The 17,822-nt window shown below is 49.1% G+C and overlaps 1 protein-coding gene across 7 annotated transcripts in view; it reads left to right on the top strand.

Annotated features, from left to right (window-relative positions):
- Nucleotides 1-17,822, top strand: part of ST3GAL4 (ST3 beta-galactoside alpha-2,3-sialyltransferase 4) — a 165,052-nt gene that overhangs the window by 112,251 nt on the left and 34,979 nt on the right. Inside the window, exon 1 of one of the 7 annotated variants that reach the window (XM_044997036.1) lies at nt 2,642-2,688. The exons of the other annotated variants lie outside the window; for them this stretch is intronic. Within the exon in view, the coding sequence (XP_044852971.1) occupies nt 2,644-2,688 (45 nt within the window). The 5' untranslated portion in view covers nt 2,642-2,643. Of the gene's footprint in view, nt 1-2,641; nt 2,689-17,822 lie in introns of those variants that run through there. 7 annotated transcript variants of the gene reach the window in all.

Below are 17,822 nucleotides of genomic sequence, written 5' to 3'. Positions count from 1 at the left end.
TCTCGCTCTTGGGCAATCTGACTTACGTTGAGTGTAAAATTCTGCTTTGCTCCATTTCCCCGTGTCACTCCTAGTTCCTGCCTTGGCGCCTGCAGCCTCCATTCTCGTTTCTTCCTGCTGTCGAGAGATTAAACAACCAAACAATTTGATTCTTGTCCCCAAAACGCACTGCTAGGCGCGGTTTGGCTAAAAGAGCGCGGTCAGACAGAACTACTAGGTCGGGCTAGTATGAAAGGGACATGCTGCGTTTAAGGACAGGCTGTTGAATTGGTCTGTGGCTTGTCTCAGGAAAGTCAGGGGGGAGGCGGCTGAAATGCAGAAACCTATTGCATGGAAATGGCTTTCGCTTACACCTCTGGCGTTCGGTCTCCTATGCAGAAAATCTGTTGTTTTGACAGTTCAAGATGGTCGCTGATGTTTCTCTGCTCCCTGCTCCCATGTCTAGTGATTGAGACTGTCAAAAAAATCACAGCAAGAACAGTGAGAGATGATTGTAATTTCTAGCTGCATATGTTCCCAAAACTTCCGCACCCCATCTGACAGGGGTGGTCTGTGGGTGCTCCGACTACTGAACAGATGGTGAAATGTGGATTTACGTGGCTAACTTTAGACACTTTGCTTGTGGGTGGGTAATATACAAACCCTCAGATGATGTAAATTGGCATGGAGTGATGCTGGTTTGCACCAGCTGAGTATGTGGCCCGTGATTAGGCTTGTCAGAATTCAATTTTGATGATTGAGCTTGACAGATAATATTGATTTTTAAGCATTTATTTTTATTTTGATCGATTTTAAAATGGTCACAGTTGTGCAAAATTATTGCTTTTAAGCCTTTTTTTTAAAGATTTGTATTGATTTTAAATTCTCTCAGTTGCGGGGATTTATGGAGCATCAGACAATGGAGGGGTCAGACAGTTATTATTTAACGACAGAAGATGCTGAGATTCAAAAAGTTAAAGCTTTATAACTGTTCAAACCCAACTGTCATCATCACATGTCAGAATTTTAGCCTGAAATCGAACTCTCATACGTTCTCAAGCAGCATGTTTCTTTCTTTGCCTCTTTTTAAATTTTGATTCTCATCAGTGGGAATATTCTTTTCATTGGTTTGTGTGCGTATAGTGAACTTGATGTTTACTGATAAATCTAATCCCCCAGGTCAACCCGTTATGTATATTATTGGCATATTTTCAGGCTGTATGATTATATAGCTTTTACTTGATCTTGGATTGTTTGGTATGTCTCTAAACTAGCAATAACATTGTATCAGAGTCTAGCAAAGCACCAGTGTATTTTCTGTCTCGGTCATATCTCAGCTATATCCGAGGATGAAGTGATATACTCTCAATTGGATATGATGCAAGAGCACTTACTAGGCTTGGCTAGAGCATAGGTGAACAAGGAGGCATTGCCTTTTCATTTAGAATTGGCCTAACAGGTACCTAATTGAGTTATGGGAGCTCATTAATTGCTTTTTTAGACATGTCTCACCTAATGTTCCCTCTTCTGTTGAGGCCTTAGCTGCACTGTAAAGGTCTCTTCCAATTTCTTGTAAACTGGACACACGACGGGAGCGCTAAATGTCTCCGACTGCTCACTAAATGGAATAACAATAGAGAGAGTTTCCTCGAAGGATAGCTCTGACACTGGAGTTAACTTGAGAGCGTTTCCCCGGGTGAAGATGGGCTTGGCCGGAACTTCTCCCTTCCCTTTGTGATTACTGTAGACTTTGCCGGAGTCTGCCAGCAATACTCGTGTTCAGTAGAACTGCAAGAGGTTCTATTGAAATTCATGGGACTACACAAGTGAGTACTACTCAGCATAAGTAAGGGTGGCAGAATCGGGCCCTTTGTGTGAGTGTCGGTGTGTGGAGGGGTTGGTCCGTCACTGCTAACTTTCCCGTTATGCTTGGTCTTGCAGTGAAGTTATAATGAAAAAAGATGGTGTGAGGTAAGGTGTGGCTCTGAGAGTCAGGTCTCCTGGGGAGCTTGGTAACATTTCTGGTTCTGCCACAGACTCATTGTATGTGATCTTTTAACGCGTGCACGGCCTTGGTGACCGTCCTCAGTGAGAATAGTGACTGAGCTTCTGTTGCATTGGAGCTGTTTGTAATGGCCAGGGTATGAGCCCTTCAGTGGCAAAGCTCTAAAGCAGAGGTCGGTAACCTTTCAGAAGTGGTGTGCCGAGTCTTCATTTATTCACTCTGATTTTAAGGTTTCACGTGCCAGTAAAACGTTTTCACGTTTTTAGAAGGTCTCTTTCTATAAGTCTATAACTAAACTATTGTTGTCTGTAAAGTAAATAAGGTTTTTAAAATGTTTTAGAAGCGTCATTTAAAATTAAATTCAAATGCAGAGCCCCCCGGACCGGTGGCCAGGACACGGGTAGTGTGAGTGCCACTGAAAATCAGCTTGCGTGCTGCCTTCGGCACGCGTGCCATAGGTTGCCAACCCCTGCTCTAAATCCATATTGAAAACTAGTTGCTGAGGATTAGCAACAAAATACATTGTGCACTTAAACCGTGCACACGATCTCTTGATTTTGGGGGCTAAGCCAACTGGTTCTCAGGAGTCTGCATTTCCTTTGACGCAGCTAATCAGAGGCAGGTAAAGCAGAGCAGGGAGTGCCGGCAAAGGGTTGGAAATGTCTCCGTCAACTGGTGCAGGAGGAACGGGAGCGGCCGGGCGGGTAAGTGAACGTGGAATTAATTCCTTCCCTTGATTAAAAAAATGTTCTATCTTGCTACAGTGGGCAGGACGAGTGGCAGATTTAGATTAAATCTCAGGAAAACCTTCCTAATTGTAAGCAAAGTAGGCCGGTGGAACAGATGCCGTGGGAGGTCATGGAAGCTCCCTCACTGGAGGTTGTCAAAAGGAGGCTGGATAGCCCTCTGCCTTGGAGGGTTTAGACACAACAAATCATGCAGCTTGGCAGTCTAGATGAGATAATCCTTGTGGTCCCTTCGAACCCTATGGGTCTGTGATTATGTCTCCACTGAGCGAGTGACACCTCACTCCCCTGGCATTGGCACAATTGCGTCTTTCTCTGTCTGGCTCTCTCTTGACTTTGAGATCCTAGCAGTATTTTTTAACAGCCCTTTTTGGTTTATTGTGATGGGAAGGGAAATGCAATGAAGGCTTTAATCAGCGCCATCCTTATGCCGGGCTGTGCTTTGCAACTCCCTGCACAACTGTCCCTTTCCATGCTGATTGCAGGCTGGGTGCCGGCAGGCGCATCCTGAATTCAGCTGTGAAGCCGAGTCTGGAAGCTGGATGCATTTTATCTTCATGTTGGGTTCTGTGGAGGCTGTAGGCCCTCCTAAGGTGCTCTGCAAGAACGAGGCCCACACACACTGTGAGTTATTGGCTTTAATGAAGGTAAAGTGACACACCTGCAACGGGGACTCCAAGCGTTGCTGTCACGGAGGTGGGGAACCCAGCGCCCCGGAGCTCGGCCTGGTACGGAGTCCAAAAGCAAGCACAAATCATGCTCATATTTATATAAACAGCAGCAAAGCAGCTTATGCATAATGCAATAGCGACTTTCCACCCTCCGGGGCCGCCCCCCTTGGCCAACAGCCTAGGGGCTTTCCACACAGCGGTTCCAACCGGTTATGGCAGGTTGGGAACTAGCATGTCGTGCCCTACAATAACCGGGCGCTGAGAAAGCAAAACTGCCTAAGCTAGGCCGTAACAAAATCTTCCGTAATTCCCTGTCCTCCTACACTTCACATGCCGCTGTCACCTGTGATCCCTTTCCCTGTCAGGTGTCTCCAGATCCACTGCTGGTGACCACTTGATGGCTGTTGTCAGTTGGCGTGTGTGTGTGTGTGTGTCCTTTCCCAGCTCTACGCAGATGGCTGGTTCAGCAGCCCTCGAGAGTACTACCCAGTGTGGTTAAGTGTTGGCGGCTGGAAAGTCGTTGCCTTGGTAGTGCTGTTCAGGCTGCTCAGTGAGTCTGTCCTTGAAGCTTGTTGTTAGTAGACAGGGCAGCGAGTTAGTTCTGCAGGCTTCGATATTACTCATAAAGCACAGTTCAGTGCCAAAGGCACCAGGCCAGGTTCATTGCCCTCAAGACACAGTCCTAGCACTCTGGCTCCATGGTTACAGGTACGCTAACACCTGAGTGCCCCGTGGAAGGAACGGCTCGGTCAGCAGCAGGGCTCTCCACAAAGAACTAAGGGGAAGAACCCAGACATTATAGGCCAAAGCAAACAGCTAACCAGGCACAACTTACACTTCACCTTACATAGCTCCCGACATCTGCTTGTTACCTCTCCTTGGTCTTGGCAGTTTGAATAAACAGCCCTCTTCATTGTGTTGTCAGACCATTTTATCTTGTACAAATACGTCCCAATCTAGTACTAGCTGGAATATATTTATGTAAATATCTAGCGCCAAGATAAATACCAGCAGCTTTGCCAGTTCGTACACGGGACAGTGATCTTGTGACCATCTGCTTTAATACATGGTCTGACTTTGGTTCACAGCCTCTGGTTCCGGCCTCAATTCTTGCACCAGGCCCAGTGCTCCAGGCTCTCTCTCTCCTACGATGGCTGCTCATTGGCCTTCATGAAATAATGTCTTAGTCCAGTTTCCAGTCAGATGTTTACATCACAGCCCCCATCCCTGCACCCCACAGCTGGCACTGGCCGTACCCCCTCGTTGGCGATTTCCATAGATACTGACTAGAGCGTGAAGAGCTAGCCGTGGCCTTGTGGGGTGAAGAGAAGTTCCAGTCCGGGGCTGAGGCACGCTGCTGGGTTAGCTAGCAGTGCTGCCCACGCAGGACCTGCCCTAGGGAGAGAACCGTGGTCACCATAGCTGTCTTCAGGACAACTCGCGGATGCGAGTGTGAGCTGGCATCCCAGGGTGTTTGTTCCTGTTCCTTTCCCTGTCAGGTGTCTCCAGATCCACTGCTGGTGACCACTTGATGGCTGTTATCAGTTGGCTTGTGTGTGTGTGTGTGTGTGTGTGTTTTCTTTCCGTGTGCTTTCCCAGCTCTACACAACAAGGAGTAATGGTCTCAAGTTGCAGTGCGGGTGGGGGGTTAGGTTGGATATTAGGAAAAACTTTTTCACTAGGAGGGTGGTGAAGCACTGGAAAGGGTTACCTAGGGAGGTGGTGGAATCTCCTTCCTTAGAGGTTTTTAAGGTCAGGCTTGACAAAGCCCTGGCTGGGATGATTTAGTTGGGGATTGGTCCTGCTTTGAGCAGGGGGTTGGACTAGATGACCTCCTGAGGTCCCTTCCAACCCTGATATTCTATGATTCGATGATTCTTCATCAGTCGGGCAGGCAATGACTGATCCGGAGAGAGGAGCAACATCTGAGGATGAACATTCCTGGTTCCTCCTCCTCATCCAGTCTCCTTGGCCGTTCTGAGGCATCCAAGATGAGGGAAGTTCTGTTTCTCTCTTGGCTTTCCATAAAACCAATACAGTGGTATGAGCACAAACAGGAGAATGAGCTGCTGTTGTAGGCTGGGAAGTTATGGTGTTTCATCTGGTGGGGATAAATCATGGTTCACTGGAAATCAAAGGGCAAGAAAGGAAATGGATGTGGAGCAGATCCTGGGTGAAGTGTAAATGCCACAAGTGGGGATGCGGTTGCTGACCCAGGAACAGAATTGAGAAGAGTACAACTAACCCGATGAAAGAGAATCGAGAGAGAAAAAATGTTGAATACTTGTCTCTTCAAAGCATCGGTTAATTGGTGCAGCCTTTTGTGAGGGAGAGAAGTATCATCAACCCCAGTTTTACAGAAGGGGAAAACTGGGATGGGGGGATTGTATCTGGGAGTCAGACTGGGTCTGGGGAGGAAGGTGGTGGTTCTCCAGGCATAATAAAGGATATTTTATTTATTTTTATTTATCACCCCTGTGATTTGCCAAATGGAGATGCTGCTCACTGTAGATTGTGCAGATGTACTCTGACCTCCACTGCTTTCCTTGGGCTTGGTTTCCCTGCTTCACTATGCCCATGGCCCTGGCTAGGCTCCTTGGGCTTGGATCAGAAGGGAGGAGGGGAAGGGGCACATGCCCTTCCCCTCTGATTTGCTGCTTGCCTTGTACTGAGCATGCTCCGTCATGCTGCTGAAGTCCTCACTCTGCCCTTCCCTGCCCCCCTCCCTCCCACTATCGGTAGGCATGGGTTATCTCTGGCTTGGATCCTTTGTGGTTGGAAGAAGAAAAAGAAGTAGTGGCATCTCCCAAATGCCACTCACCTGTGGCACGAAAATGAGACACCGCTTGCAGTAAATGGTGCAGATCAGCGACTCTTCCTCTGCCTTCTTACTGGAGGAATGATAATGAGTTCGCATGGCCTGTCAGAGCTAACACCACGCTGCGAAGAATGGGGCAGGTCACGCCTCTGAACTAATATTCTAGACTGGCTGCAGAGTCATCTCTGCATTGGTTATGCTCTGCTTATATTTTTGAAGGCTTTATGCAGCCATTACCACTGCAGAGATGTTGATATGAAAGTGGAGATTCTGGAGAACAAGGTGGTCTCTTCAGAGTGGTGCCAGTGTGGTGTATGGGCATGCACTGGCTCAGGGCTGGCTTTAGGCCGATTCCCCGGAATCGGCCCCGCACCTTAGGCGCATTTTTAATTTTTTAATTTATTTTTTACTCACCCGGTCTGCACTGGGTCTTTGGCGGCATTTTGGCGGCAGGGGGTCCGCTCCAGGTCTTCGGCGGCCGGGGGTGGGGTCCGCTCTGGGCCTTCGGCATTTCGGCGGTGAGGGGTCCTTCGTGCCATGGAAGGCCCGAAGTGGACCCCCTGCTGCTGAAATGCCGCCGAAGCCCCAGACCGCCGCTGGATATTCGAATTGGGCCCCGCAGTTCATAAAGCCAGCCCTGCACTGGCTAGCAAGGAGCACATGAGGTCAGATTGGTGGAGAGGATGAGTACCTCAGTTGAAGTCACTGAAAATCAGGCCCATCATGAGCAAGGGGACACCAAAAATAGAGCGTAGCTACTGCAGCATGAGTGGCGGGAGGGGCTGACTATGCTGAGTATGTACTTAGTATCCTGGACTGCACCGGCCTCAGGACGGTTAGCCCCTCGTGCTGCTCGTGCTGCTCTGGCTATGTTCTATTATCACACTAGCTGGACCAGAGCTGTCTCCTCAAGCAGGGAAAGTTGCATCTTCCCACTCTAGTGGAGACATACCCTACGTGGCCGAACCAGGGATGGCACTCGGGAGTTCCCGGCTCCCAGTCTCATGCTCAGACAAGCAGGTCCCTTCGCCCCTTGTCTAACAACATGCAGCACGTTCTAGAGCAGGAAAGCCCAAGTGTTTGCCCTGCCGTTATCATCCGATGCCCTCAGTTTGTGGCTAATGGCCACCTCAGACATGACAGACTCCCTCCCCACGCCCTTTTCCAGGTAACTGTATTCAGCTGGCACCGCTCCAGCCACTGCAGCGAGAGGAGACTGTTGATTTGTGCGTGTAACTGCACTGTGGAAGCCTTTATTAGTCAGATGTGCCCATCCCTAGCAAGCTGATCAGATCTCCTCCCCCCCCACCCCAAACCAGCTTTTAAAAGAACAGAAGCAGGGACACAGCCACAGAACGTGATTGAAAATGACAGCCCGCTCCTCCCCTCTCTGGCCCGACAGTGCTCTGGGCCCGGAGCTGCAGACCCAGCGCATATAGAATGGGAGCTGTGCACTGACCACCGTGGCTTTGATAGCGGAGGGCTCAGGCTGTGGGAACCTTTCCGGAGATTATGGTAAGAGGGACGACAATTTTCAAGCAATTCTTACCCTGTCAGGTTCAGAAGGGATTTTTGTTTATTAGAAAAAAACTGGGCTTGGCTTTAATATTGGAGTGACCCTCTTACCCAGGGGAGCACTGTGCTGTCACTGGTGGGCAGAAACTCCAATAGGATGCTTGCATTTCTGGCTGCTTCAATCTTCTCTCTCTGCGGCGCTTCTCGGGCCACATTACTGTGGCATCTGAGCGCCTCGCGCACCTCCAGTGCTCTGATCCCCAGGATACAGGTGGGGAAACGAAGCCAGAGAGAGACTAAGGCTGTGTCTACACTGCAGATTTCTGCTGGCATAGCTATGTCGGGCAGGGGCGGGAAGAAGTGTGAAGCCTGTGCAAGCAAAGTGCCTAACGGCGATGCGGCTGTACCAGCAGGAGGGCACTTTTGTCGGTATTGCTTACTTGGTTTGCAGGGGGAAGGGAACTGGTGAAAGTGCAGCTTGCTTAGTATAAGCTACGTCCGTACTAGGAGCACTTCACTAGTGTAGCATGCCATCACTTTGTTCTGTGTGTGTACGTCACCGGGCACAACGGGGTCCTGCTCTGTGACTGGACTACGGTGCTGCCGGAATCCCAATGTACCCATAGCGATAGGGTAAAGTTCTCCTGGTGCAGATGTGGCCTACGTGATGTACACAAGGTTGGACAGAACGCCTTCATTAGAGCTGGGAATTGAACCCTACTCTCTCAAATTGTAGTCTATCACCCTAACTCCTGGATGGGAAGGGGTGGAGGGATGGCTCAGTGGTTTGAGCATTGGCCTGCTAAACCCAGGGTTGTGAGTTCAATCCTTGAGGGGGCCATTTAGGGAACTGGGGTAAATATCTGTCTGGGGACTGTTACTGCCTTGAGCAGGGGGTTAGACTAGATGACCTCCTAAGGTCCCTTCCAACCCTGATATTCTATGATTGTCCTTCCTCTTAAGAGGGATCTAATCAATCAGGCATACAATAGTGTCCTGGCCACCTATGTAATGGTATCTCACGTATGCTATTTTGACATTTTGAAATTCACTGCTTCGGACTATCAACTACTCCAGAAAGGGAGACGATAGAAAGCCAATCCTTATGTTTGGTTTGAACTTAGGGCAGATTTCCCAAAGGACAGGGCCTGAGTTGCAGCCACAAAATAATGTTACCCCTGCATACCTGCATTTATACACCCACGTGTGGGTTTTGGAGAGGCAGGCACAATATGTCTCCCTTGATGCTTTGGCCTGTGTCGGTCCATGGGGTACTTGGGTTTGTCTGCACATGAATTGTTTGGGAACAACTATTCTAGAATAACCCCATGTCTGGATACTTTTATCCCAGAATAAGAATGTCTTGTTCCTGTTTAGCTTAGCCCACTTTCAAAGTAGACAAGTCCTTAGATAAATCCACTGATGTTTTTCCTAGTGCCTTTCATTCCCGAGAATCCTGAGCTAGAATGACTTAATCCACCAATGAATTGCAGCTACTTCTGGGGTGGAACACAGTAGCTGTTTAACAGCACATAGCAACATTGCAGGAGTGTAGGTGTATTAATTTAATTTTTAAAAGCTGATGGATGGGGAGTGTGCTAGAGTGTCTGCCAAGGTCCCTGCATGCTGCAGCTGGCTGGACTGCTTTGAGTGCTGATAGTTACGCTATCTTGTCCTCTGGTGTCCGCCTCCTTTGCCGCGATGCCTACAAAAAAACTTTAAATTGGTGAGGCCCGTGGGTGTGCCGAGGCCACTGCCCATCATGCTGGCCAGTATTACCTCACAGTTGCCTTATTCTCCCCCATCTATTTCCATCTGATGTCTCTTGCTTTACGCTTAGATTGTAAGCTTCTTGGGACAGGGACTGTCTTTTGGTTCTGTGTTTGTGCATCGCCTAGCCCGATGGGGTCCTGATCCAGGTCTTGGGCTATGAGGTGCGACGGTCATCCAAACAGTGATGTTACCCCATTTTATCCAAGAGTTAGCCAAAAAATTTGAAGCCTGATAGGCTATAGATTGTTTCAGATAGGAGGAGAAATTGAGGAGGGTCAGGTATTTCTTTGATGCAGTTTTGTTGATTTACAAAGGATGTGCCACATCCTCGTTTCCTGAACCCAGTAGGAAACACCCAGCAGGAGACTGCTGCTTGGTTTACAGTTCCAAGCCTTCTTCCACTCAGCACTGAGCCCAAAGAGCTGTTTTCTCAACTTTCTTCCAGGGCCACATTATCAGCCACCCGTTTCTATCTGCTTGGCTTGATCTTGCTTCTTCAGCTCATCCTATCTCTCTCGCCCGCTCACACGCACCCCCATACCCCCAAAACGAAACTCAACCAAACCTTCCACCCACCTAATTCTAACTCTTGGTTGGACTTTCATATGCCTTTGTTTTAGGAGAAGGGCTGATTACATGTCTCTTGCCGCTATCTTAAAATGAGGATTGGCAGTCGCACCTCCCAGTTTAAATGAGCTTTAATCCAACTCCCAACTCTAATAGCTCAGAATCATTGTGTCTCTGTTCCCTTGGGCTCTGTCTGTCTCTTTCGTCAGATATTAAGATTGTAATAGGTTTTGGGCGGGGCAGTTTTCCCCTTGTATGCATGGATTATATTTTCCTTATATGCATGAATTTTTCATTATATGCATGAATGTTGTCTAGCGGGGCCTGATCCCTTATGGAGCTGTTCTAGGCTACAATAATGCAAAATTAATAATCATCAGGAAAGTTCCACTAATAAAGATGCACTTACAATATGTCCTATTTCCCAAACCCCGCAGATGCCTAATGTAATCCCATAATAAACAGATACGATGACGAAAGAGAACATGGCCGCTGGCGAAGCGGGAGGAAGGAATCCATGATTTGAGGATCATGGAGCAGTAACTCTAAAGATCTGTGTGTGATGTCTCTTGTGTGTCTGAATGCTCCTAGTGGAATGACACAGCACAATACAAGGAAACACATAAAATGACACGTCTGTTTTCTGTTACAGTAGAAAATCAATCCCTTGAAGCTTCACAACTGAAAACCAAATAGAAATTGACCCGTTTCTCCCCCAAGGGAGATGTAAGTGAAACAGAGGTGAAAGAGGAGGTAAAATCCAACAAAAACACACTTCCTGGTGTCCGTAATAATGAAAAGCTCTCCTAGTCCGCAATGATTGTGTCTAGATTGCTTCCACGACCTTTGTTGGTTGCAGCCTTCGGGTAGCTGATTTATATACCTGCAATAGTAGAATTCTCTGCAGTTACAAACTGGGGTTATGTCATCGAATATACTCTACACTGTTGTTTATATTAAAATAATTGCTTGGTTGCGGGCTGGGCGATCCAAAATAGTGGATGGTGAGCGATGTCTCTTACTACTGGCTTTGTTAAAATTGTCTGGTTTTTTTTCATTAAAAGCCCCAAATGTAAAATAACTGCCAGCATGTAACAGGGGGCTTCATGCTTGGTTCTGCTTTCTGCTAGAGTGAGGGCAATGCCCAGCACCGGGTGGGTAAAAATTTGTGAAACTGGAATCGAAGGCAGCTGACCCCCGGTTTGCCTTACTCAGATGATGAGCTGTATTGCAGCTAGGGGGACTGTTTCTGTAAGGACAGCAGGATTGATCATAGAATATCAGGCTTGGAAGGGACCTCAGCAGGTCATCTAGTCCAACCTGCTGCTTAAAGCAGGACCAGTCCCCAGACAGATTTTTACCCCAGTTCCCCAAGTGGCCCCCTCAAGGATTGAACTCACAACCCTGGGTTTAGCAGGCTCAAGCCACTGAGCTATCCCTCCCCCTCTGGTGGGTGTGTTCATGTAGCAGTAATTCCCATGGCATGCCCCTCGGAGAGCACTGCAATTTGAAATTTGGAAAAGCAAGAGGGTCGAGGTGAAGTTCCTACCTCCAAAGTACTTTGCACCTTGGAGGGGCTGGAGATGTAGATACCTGCAGCGGCTTGCTAGGTTCTTTTCCTTCCTCACAAACTCCCTGTGGGGAAGGGGTTTCTCCAGCCAAGGGGCTGCTCTGTGTCCTGTCTGCCAGTTGGAAGGTGGATCTCATTTGCAGTAACCCTTTTTGGTTCAGGCAACTTGTTGGATTGCTGCTCGTTGGAGTTTGACCCTGACTTTGCTCTGTGTACAGTGCTCTTTAGCTCTGCATCCCACCTGCCCCTCGCTCTGCGTACAAGCACTCAGTGGGGATTCATCAGTTATGTGTACCGCAGCCTTGCTCTGTGCTCATGCACCCCAAAGTCTGCACTCTCTGCTCTCAGTCCTGCTCTATGCCGCACCCCGCAGCTGCTTTCTCTGGTCCCCTTGCTCTCCTCCGTCTCTACCTTTGCCACGTGCCCAAGCCTTATCCCCGTCACTTCAAGCTTTTAACTTTGCTAAAGATTAAAAGGCGCGCACTCTCTTAAATTTGGCATAGAAACATATTTTTGTAGGTCCTACTAAAATAGCAGCTGTTGCTTTTGTGGTTTGTGTCTTGAGTGGAATATTATTGTGTGGGCAGGGACAATTCCAGTCCTTTGCAATCTGGAGGGCTTTTGCCGTCCCCTCATTCTGATCTGAAATTAGACCGCAGTCTGGACCCGGAATCTTGTGTTGTTTAATTAAAGTGACGTGCAGGAGTCATTTCTGATAGCTGATCTGCCCTTAATCACTCCAGCGCTCCCATGAATGAACCCCCAATTTAAAGCAGATGAGAGAGAATGTGAGAATTTCCAGATTATAGAAAGCAGAGGTTTTGGCTAATGTATAGAAAGCAGACGACTTCCGCGTCCCACACCCGCCCTCCTGCAGCACCCCGTCTCTTATGAGGGATGGTGGGGAAAGGACTCCTGCAGAACCCTCTGCTGTTTGGGGTCACCAGAGCATTTCAGGCCCTGTCATTTTAATGTTAAATCTTCCCCTCATCTGTTTCTCCCTCCTCTTCGCCACCCAACTGAGAGAGACGTTCTGGGGAGAGGGAAACAAACAACAGCTCCCCTGAGACAATAGCGCAGCGTGAAGTTGCCATGTGGTTTTGAGGATTCTCTGGGCTTTCCCCCTTGCAGGTGAGGAGGTGATTTTAGTTTGTGATCCTGTGCCAGGGGTGTGTCGAAAGCAACTGCACAACCCCGGTCGGCTGGGTGGGTGAGGAGTGTGGGATCACGGATGGCGATCCCGCGGGGGTGCTGGATTTCACGTCTAAGCCTGTCTGCGACACTTGCCCTTTGAAACTATCACTGCCTGCTACTGTGACTAAGGACGTCCCTCGGCCTCTGGGGAAGACCGAATGGTTGCGATTCCTCAAGTGCAAAGGGGTAAAAAAGCCGATTGGCTCTACAGGCACTTGACGCAAAACACAGCCTGTGCTGGGTATATAAAATCTCAGCTCCCGTTCTGTCTAACCCCTTCCAAACGTGCCATTCCCGGCACACCCCTGCTGCAGTGGATTTGGGACACTGGTCACCAGTTGGGTCCGCCCCCATCAGGGTGGTACATTTTGCTCAGGGATGGGGAGAGGGAGACCGGGAGTGGGATGAGGCTAGAGGAAAGCACTTTGAGTCACATTGTGAGACGTGCTCTCTCTAGCCTTCTCCTTGTGGTGAGAAGTGTGTGTTTCTCCAGACTAGATGCGGGGGATCCTCTCCTTAATATGAACCTCTGTCCACTGCATTAACAGGCTGGGTTGGGGTGAGTGGTTGTGAAGTAGTTAATGCTTCAGAAGGTCGTTTCATGCCCCGGAGTATCCCAGGCTGCACTGAAAGGTGGTAATCTCTGGCTAAATTACCTCTTCCAGTAAAATCTGTTAACTCTCTTGATTTAGGTAGCTCCAGATTTAAACCCCCAGCACGTGGGCCCATGGGATGAGCCCCAAAGGGTGCTACTGAAATACTCCTTTCCTTGACTTGGGGTGGGGGTGACCACACTGTAGTTATGGGTTGGAGAAGGGCCCCATTGTCATGCTTTGTCTCTGATCCCTTTGCATCTGCTCTTCCTTAACCCACAGAAGCTCTTCAGGAGCTGACACTGCTAGGGGAGGGTAAACTGGATTCCACTCTGCCTAATGCTTCCCATTATTTCTTATCCGAATCTGTTCTGTGATCAGTAGAGCTGTCAGCTCAAGTTCTGAGAGCAGCATGCTTAATCACTGTGACCGGAGCTGGGTGAATAACTAATTTATAGCTTCAGTGGCTGTTCTGAAGAATCAGCAAAACAGTTCAATTCAACCTGAACCAAATCCAAACGTTCTGAAGTTTTCTAGTGAATTGAAAATGTGTGTTTGGGCTCAAAGAATCCCCTGCTCAAAGTTGGTGTTGGTCCTGCTTTGTGCAGGGGGTGAGACTAGATGACCTCCTGAGGTCTCTTCCAACCCTGATCTTCTGTGATTCTATGAAAGGAAACATATTGTTTGAGCAGCAATCCTGTGTTTCTGGGCACGTTTAAAAGGCTAGATTCACAAATGGGCTTAGGACTTTTAGCCAAGTGTTTAGAGCACTCACCTAGGGATGTGGGAGACCCTGGTTCAATTCCCCCCCCGCCTGAGGTAAAGCAGGGATTTGAACTGTGGTCTCCCACATCTCCCTAACTCCTGTTAAAAGGGGGTGAACCTGGCCCCTGGATGGGGAAAGGGATATGTCGGACGCACCACAGGAATAGAGAGCTACCCTTGCGATGGGTGTTAGTGTCTCAGTGCATGACCTTCTGCAGGGATGAAACCGGCATGGTTTTGGATGGTAAGGAACAGTGCCGAGCTGATCGTTCCCTCTGCGAGAGACTTAAAATATGAGTTTAAAGCTAATTACCCGCCTGGTTGTTCTGCAGGCTGACGTAGGGCATTGTTTTTATTAGCATTTAAAAAAACTCAAAGGTGTTTGATTTTTATCAGCTAGGAAAGTGTATTTTAAATAAGAGTAGTGCAAACAGAGGATGAAAAGGTGCAGCACACTGTCACGTCCTGGCCATGCTACTGCATTTCCCAGCACTCTATTTCCTTCTGTACCTAGAGCTCCACCCTGGAGGATGGCCAGCGTCCCACCAGAGGCACTCCGCACCTTGCGGGGTGAAGCCCAGCACAGCGCTGGCACTGGAGGAGATGGGAGTCTTTAGAGTGGGCCTGATCCAGAACTCATTGACGTCAATGGTAAAGCTCCCATTGATTGGCTGACTCTTGGCCTTCGACACGCCCTTTAAAATGGGGACTGCGGAGTGGAATGCTGCCAGCTAAACCCCAAGTGGCCAAGAGGAGGCAGCTAATACATGCGGGAGCTTACAAGTTAAATGCCATACACGGGCCCCTTGTGAGCTCACTACAGAACGGGAGGGTGGCATGGAAGGATCCATGGGACGTAGGAATCCTAGAGCTGTGGGCTACACAGAACATCGCCTGGGTGTTGGAGAAGGTGCAAGAGGTGGTAGCTGACATGTCTAGATGCTCCCTTCCTGGGTGAGGGCATGAGTTACAGCTGGACCCTATGCTTGCGCTCCTGGTGCAGACTAATGCCTGCTTTGTCTGCTGGCCCTTCCCCTCCCCATTTCAGGAGACCAGAGCACAGAGCCAGGGTGAAGCTTGCAGTAAAATCTATTTGCTTTTTGCATACCTGCCCCTAGCAGCTCTCTTCAAGGTATTGCTTAGTCAACAAACGCAGCATTCCCCTGGCAGCTCTGCTTCCTGGCTGGGTGGGAGCTCACAGAAAGTGGTGGGGCTGATAAGTCCCTTAGGTATATTGTATCCTTGTGCTGATCTTGTGATGCACAGGCCCTGCCCTTTCTGCATAGCCATAACCAGACACTTACCTGCTCCCTTATTTTACTGTAGAAATCAGCCTTGGTAAACATCTCTGCTGACAGGCTGGCACGTCATAGGTGTGTCTGCGCCACATGCCCTGCCGACTCAGCACTGCAGGGGGTCAGATCCCCTTCCCTCTCCACAAAGCAGAGGTCTGTCTCACTGAAGAGAATCTCCATTCGCTCCTAACAATATGGGGTCTACAAATAGAACTGGTGGGAAAAAAAAGAAGTTTGATGAGGATGTGGCAAACACTTTTTATTTGTTTTTATTTTCAAGCTAGACTGATTTTTTCCCCCTCCCAAGTTTTAATGTTTTCCTTTTGAAATCACTAATTTGCTAATTTATGCAAGTTTCAGGGGTCAGAGTTAAGGTTGGATGGGTTTGGCAATGAGCGATGGGGGTCCCAGGACATTAGACACACAAGGTGGGTGGGACCAATTTCTGTTGGTGAGAGAGAGAAGCTTTCGAGCTTACACAGAGCTCTTCTTCATGGCTGGGAAGAAGTCACCGCTAAAGGGATCATTCAAGGTGAAGTGGCCCGTTCACACCCCTGTAGTCATAGCACCAAAGGGTGGGGGTGAGTGGATTACAGATTGTCCTAGTGAGCCATAAATCCAGAGGGATTCCCTTGCAGTAGGAATTGGCTGGCTCTCTTCTGTTTAATTCCAGGCATTTTAATGTTAGTGGGGATTTTTTCCTTGAAGCTGTCGAATTTTAGTGGTGTCCTACCATGTTCTGGGTGCTAGCTGGACGTGCTCTCAAACATAACTCTTCCTTTTTCCCAAAGTACTTTTATTTAGACATTGGATGAAATTCCTGCTAGTGCAAGAGGCCTGGTGACGTCTAGCTAGTCCTTGTGCCCTTCTGCAAAGAGCAGGATTTCACCATTTACTGTGCTCCCGCAGCCTAGTTCTACCCCTTTATCCCACCCGAAACAGGTCTCCTCTTCCTCCTTTGCACTTCCACCCTTCAGATGTCTGCTCCGCATGCCTACCTGAATCTGTGCTGACTAGAAGCAGCAAAGAGTCCTGTGGCACCTTATAGACTAACGGACGTTTTGGAGCATGAGCTTTCGTGGGTGAATACCCACTTCGTCGGATGCACTAGCTTTGCCTTCAGTTGACTACATAGGTGCCAACTTTCTCGGTGCCGGTGGGTGCCCCCGCCCCGACTCCACCCCCTCCCCCAAAGTCCCCGCCCTAACTCCCCCCTCTCCCTGCCCCTATTGGATCTCTTCCCCAAATCCCCGCCCCAGCCCTGCCTCTCCCCCCAGCATGCCGCGTTCCCTCTCCTCCCCCCTTCCTCCCTGCCCCGCGACTCAGCTGTGTTGCGGCGCAAGCGCTGGGAGGGAGTGGGGAGAAGCAGGACGTGGCAGCGAGCTCGTGGAGGAGGCGGAGGTAAGCTGGAGCAGGGGGGGCAGGGCCATGGGGAGCTGCCGGTGGGTGCTGAGCACCCACCATTTTTTTTCCCGTGGGTGCTCCAGCCCCAGAGCACCCACGGAGTCAGCGCCTATGGTTGACTGGTGACTGCTGTGCTGCGTTGCTCAGGTGGAATTTGCTTTGCTTTGTTAAAGTCACCCTTGTTGGCAGATCAGTGCAGCTGTGCCCTTAACAGCTCAGCCGCTGGTGATGTGCACCTGTGACTGGGCCGGTGCATGCAGTCTATCTCATAGTTTCCAACACTGTGGCTGAGTTGCAGCAGGTATGGTGTGTACCTTCCCAATCTGAAGCACTGCAGTGTGGGATGCAAGAGGACTGGTTGAATCAATGCAGCTGCAGAGCTCATGGCTTCTGTGCCACAAGAAGATAAATGGTTATAAATTTTCATAGGTTTTAAGGCCAGATCACCATGGTGATCATCTACTCAATTGCGGTCACTAGGGCAGAGCTTCAGAAAGGCATCCAGTTTTGAACTTAGCCCCCGCTGACGCAGGAGTCTGAGCCACCAGTAGAGCTACTTTGAATGACGGCAGCGGCAGATCTGGGCCTGTATGTTTAACCCGCTGGTTGCATGCTGTTGGTTTGGCACCAAGTCTTTCATTGGGGTCAGTTGTACTGAGGAACGTAATGGGCATATTTCTCACAGAAGTAGTAGGGGAGGTTGTACATATGCCTAGGCAGACTTCTTACAGACTTGAAAAATAAGAGAGACTTTTAATTGAGATGCCCAAGAAGACCATAAAGAAAAGTGCCCTGACGATATGATATGATTTTAGATTGACAGCTCTTTGCGGCAGGGACTACCTTTTTGCTTTGTTTGTAGAGCATCTAGCACAGTGGGCTGCTGGCCTATGAGTAGGGTAGGTGCTACCACAATACAGAGAAGAA

Source organism: Mauremys mutica, chromosome 22 (genome assembly GCF_020497125.1).
Source record: "Mauremys mutica isolate MM-2020 ecotype Southern chromosome 22, ASM2049712v1, whole genome shotgun sequence".
Classification (NCBI taxonomy): domain Eukaryota; kingdom Metazoa; phylum Chordata; order Testudines; family Geoemydidae; genus Mauremys; species Mauremys mutica.
This window is presented reverse-complemented; position numbering and strand designations above follow the sequence as displayed.